Source organism: Olea europaea, chromosome 10, assembly GCF_002742605.1.
Source record: "Olea europaea var. sylvestris chromosome 10, O_europaea_v1, whole genome shotgun sequence".
Classification (NCBI taxonomy): Eukaryota; Viridiplantae; Streptophyta; class Magnoliopsida; order Lamiales; family Oleaceae; genus Olea; species Olea europaea.
This window is the reverse complement of record NC_036246.1, coordinates 39,798,293-39,802,868: the sequence shown is the minus strand read 5'-3', so window position 1 is coordinate 39,802,868 and position 4,576 is coordinate 39,798,293. Positions and strand designations below refer to the sequence as shown.

General features: G+C 35.0%; 1 protein-coding gene across 1 annotated transcript; it reads right to left on the bottom strand.

Moving 5' to 3' along the window:
* LOC111402217 lies at positions 1-4,004 on the bottom strand. Its single transcript, XM_023030379.1, has 7 exons — positions 3,445-4,004; positions 3,266-3,352; positions 2,832-3,044; positions 2,066-2,230; positions 1,881-1,934; positions 1,634-1,780; positions 1-622 (listed from the first exon to the last, which is right to left on the bottom strand). Exons 1-7 carry the CDS (start codon positions 3,730-3,732, stop codon positions 245-247), a joined length of 1,332 nt encoding a protein of 443 aa, XP_022886147.1. The 5' UTR covers positions 3,733-4,004; the 3' UTR covers positions 1-244.
* Positions 4,005-4,576: the final 572 nt, after the last annotated feature.

The following is a 4,576-nucleotide window of genomic DNA, read 5'->3' as shown; positions in this document are numbered from 1 at the left end:
TGAGAAAACTACAAACTGTGTTATATTATCAATTCTCAACACAAAAATTTACATCAAATCTGGAAGATCTAGTAAGCATTGGATCTATTGGTAGGAAAACTATAAAGATGACCCAACTCATTTCCAAAAAAAAAAAAAAAAAAAAAAAAAAAAAAAAAAAAAAAAAAAAAAAAAAAGACAAACTAGAAGAAATCATAATAAGGTTATTCTCTACATTTTTCTGTCAAATTTTCTTCGTCTTTTCTTATGGACACCTTGAGTTCCTTCCAGGACCTCCATAATAAAAATAATTTCCCCAAACATTATTTTTTCCTGCTTTTATATCGTAACAATCTGGATGATCAGCTAATAAATGAAGATTAGAAAGTGGGATCAAACTATTATCCCAATCAACAACTTGCAAATTTCTGAAATAAGATGCTTTGCCAAATCCTCCATCTGCAAAATGGCCACTGCCCATTTGTGTCGATGTGTGTGATCCCATGGATTTAGTGTTCACTATTTCTCCTCCAAATTGTATCATGCTTGCGTGGCTTTGTAAATGACTGAACAAGACTGAAGGCCAGTATCCCACAACAAGTCCTGAACCAAATTCAAGCCACCAGTGTCCATGCTTGGGGTCCTGTAAAGAACGCAGTTGATGAATGAGCCTAAGTTACGCAAAATGTTGGGCATGTTTTAAAATGTTAATTTCTATCTCGTACTAGAAATGGATAAGATAAGAAGTGAGATTATCGTCTATGATATATTAAGAGGAAGACGGATTTGGGTGGTCGAGAGGGCTTTTAATAAGTTCTAATATGTCTTGCTTTTTCGGCCCGAGGAACACTTTGTTGGAACTGGGTTGGAACGATAAGTAGGTATAGATTCAAGGGATCTTGCTATAGCCATATGTGAGGAAAAGATCGAACATACCAACACTTAATGGAGATATTCTAAACACTGACGTAAAGAGATCTCGTTAACAAGAGCAATATAATCTCAATAGAATAGGTTAGAAGAAGGAGGGTAAACCAAAACAAACATGGTATGTTGCAGTCGTTAAGGATCTAACTGTTTTGGATCTACTAGTACACGTAACAATGACCTGTGACGGGCAAGAAAGATTGATGTAACCAATCTTAAATTACTTGTAAATAAGGCTTAGTTCTCTAGCGTCACGGTGTGAGTATTCCTTTCATATTTTTATTTAAGATAGTGCCATAGCTCAAGAAAATTACACAAATCAATACGGAATCAAGAAATGGTAATGCAAAGTTGGAGCCAAAAGCTTATTAGGGTCAATTAGCAGCTAATATTTAATGAGGAAAGAGATAACTGAACACTTCACATGCCCTTAGGCAAAAAAGAGAATCTTACATTTTTTATATTAGTAATTGTGATCAATCTACTAAAATGTCACTTTCTATGCATCAATTTTGTCCTTGTTGATTAAAGTTTTAGTTTAACTAATGAAGAAATCTAAGCATGCTGAATCTGAAAGTTGACATTTGGAACGATGCAACCAGTAATTTGCCAGAAAAATCCAAATTTACCTAATTATATGTAGCTGAAAACCTGGTTTTTGCTTTTGTCAAATGTTGTTTGGATTGGTTAGCATAGAATAGTATACCTAACACCATCTAATGCGTACCTTCCAGATCATTATGCCGATATCAAATTGTGTGCCATTGTAAGACGATGTTGGAGAGATTGCTGCGCCAATAGCAATTTTGTTGTTGATTTGGATGAAGCCGGAGCATAATAAGTTGTAGCATCCTGTTGCTTGGTATGCATCCGTCTGTGTTCAACGATGGATCAGTATTTTGGTTTCTAACCTTGATATAGTATAAAAACCTTGCATATGTGCGTGAACACGAAAAGAATATCAGGACACTCACCGTCCAATAAGTGAAGAACCTAGGATAATTGTCTCCATATAACTCCGGGCTGACCTGTAGATAGAAATTAAAGTTTCGTATTAATATATATCAATGGTACAAAAAGAGGATTTTTTGACTTAAATACTTCATTTGAAAGGGAAAATTATCAGAGCAATTATGAATTATACTGTAAATACACGTACCTGCCAACCGGCTTCAATGGTATTAAGATCATTGCCAAATGTGCCAGAAATAACCCATAGCTGCGAGAGACTGAATTCATATTGGTCTGTTACTTGGGGCGTCCACACATTTATGCTGGCTTTTGCTCCATAATACTGATCTCCATTAACGAAAGCAACTGCATGCTGATCTCACAAAGATTATCATTGTAGAGAACACAGTTAGATATTCATTTATATCAACTATATAAGAACAATCTGCGACTTTAATTGCTTGAGAATTTCTTCTCATCGTTTCATATAATCGGTGTCTTGTAGAATGGTAGCTTATTCATGTTTCTACATTCTGTTTTTGCCTTGCACAGAAAAACAAAATAATCCTTATCCTTAGATAAATTTAGGTTCGGCTACACAAATATCATTCAGTTTGTTTTGTTGCCAAGAACATGGCAAATGAGACTAGCATTTTGGATTAATAGTTGCTTCTTTGATAACAAATATGGGGCGAAACAGGAAGCACATTGTGCTTCTGAAGACAATAAAGGAACCCTAAATCAGTAACACACGAAAAGATTGATCCTCAACTTTGGAACACTAAAAGCAAAGACTCAATCATTCCTCGTTCCCCTACGCCCTTCGCGGTCGATTAGTGGGTAGAGTGGTAAAATTAGAGGGCACTTGTCCATGTACGATTGGACAGATTCAAATCCTAATAGTCAATACACTTTGCCGATTAAAGAAAATGTAGTGCCTACATTCTCTTTGATCTTGATTTTCACATACTAACCTCATGATCACTGCTCATGGTGTCTCGCTGGACCCCTCTTCTGATTCTTCGTCGTCCGAATCCGCGAATTGAATTAACCCTTAGAACATCTTTCTCCGTTGTTCTCCTGATAGGAATAGTACCTTCAGGACATGTTTCGCCGGAATGTTCTGACCATAGCTGAAATCCCGTTGAATTCATTGAATTATGTCCCTTAGGTCTCTCTGGCGGCTCCTACATTTGTATGAACAGCTTCAACATTTGTATGAACAGCTTCATTTTCTTAATAAAAACCAAATAGTCCCAAAGAAATACAATACATTCCATTGGAAAGTAAGTCCAATTTTCGCATGTAATACTAAACAGGACTCAGAGCTAAAACTTTAAAAATTGTACTTTCGATTTCTGTCTAATTCGGCACACAAACTATACCAAGAGGGAAAGCTATATCTTACCAATGGCTTCTGGCCTTTGAGCAGAGGGTGATCAAAAGCTGGTTGAAGATGGGATAGAACACAATCAATTAAATCACCATCTGGGCTCTGGAAAAAAAAAATGAGGAAAAAGAAAGAAAAACCCATCAAATCTTGTACTCATGTATACATTAAAAACCAAAAAAGCAGATAAAACGTACCTGAATTGTCTTGACTGCAGGTTTGTTGACCTTCTTGAGATATATTTTTATTCTATTCAATTTTTGCAGCTCATGGCGCGGCCGGAGAGTCTGATTGCTGCTACTAGAATCCGACAAGAGAGGATTCGACAAGACAGTAGTACGTACGAAAGCAACAAAAATGAAAAGGATTGGGATTGTTCTGTAAGATTTGAAAGAAGAAGAAGAAGCCATTTTTGTTGTTTTTTCTTGATTCAACATGGTTGTATTTGTATGTACTCGTGTTGTCTTCTTGTAACACAATCCCATGTTTCATTCGAAAATTTTGTCCATAGAAACACAAAATCCATACAAAATAACACAACCATCAAAGGAAAAGTTAAAGGAGTTCAAGTGTTTCACCATTATCAAAACTTATTTATTGACCCCATTTGACATATAAAAACAGCTCTATTTTTCTCTCTACATTACAGATTCCGGGCTATTAATTTGAGTTCTGACGTACAGAAACTTGAGCTGTAGTTAATAAAACAGGGTCTTAAAAAAGAAGTGGTGTGGTCCGAAGGCTTTTACTGTTCGAAGGTAGCATTCAAATAGGCAGAAGGGTACTTTAATTTGCACGAAATCCATTTACAGCATGTCCGGACAGCAAAAAAGAAAAAGAAGTTAAAATTTTATTTATTATGATATTTAGTAATATATAAGAATCATAAACTTATGTTTCATCTTTAATTTGTCGTTATATTAACTAGATTTTTCTTATCAATCTCAACATGTGCAAAATTCTAAATTTAGGCGACCATGCGTTTTCGATGTAGAATTTTTGTATTACTTCATATTGAATCACCTTTGTCTTAAAACTTAATTTTTTTCCTTCTTTGTTAATAAAATCCACCAAATGCTAAGAAGTTGTTTTGGGCCTCTACTTAGGAATCGATGAGAGGTTTGACATTATCCCATACTGATTTATTAATAATCAGTTGAAGAACATTAAAAGGACGTTAGGTCTTATCTCCAGAATTACATTATGAGAAAAAAGAGAGTGAGAGCGAAAATAAATTTAAAGGTATTGCCTCCATTACCACTGCCTGACCAATGCACAAACAAATTAAACTTCTAAAAGCCAAAAAAAAAAAAAAAAAAAAAAAAAGAA

What these genes read in the sequence shown, in the direction of transcription:
- LOC111402217 (XM_023030379.1), bottom strand. Translation starts at nt 3,732, where the DNA reads ATGGGATTGTGTTACAAGAAGACAACACGAGTACATACAAATACAACC. An exon ending in TCAAAGGCCAGAAGCCATTG is followed by an intron (nt 3,045 to 3,265) that starts GTAAGATATAGC and finishes ATACAAATGTAG; the next exon opens with GAGCCGCCAGAGAGACCTAA. An exon ending in CCATTGAAGCCGGTTGGCAG is followed by an intron (nt 1,935 to 2,065) that starts GTACGTGTATTT and finishes TTCTATCTACAG; the next exon opens with GTCAGCCCGGAGTTATATGG.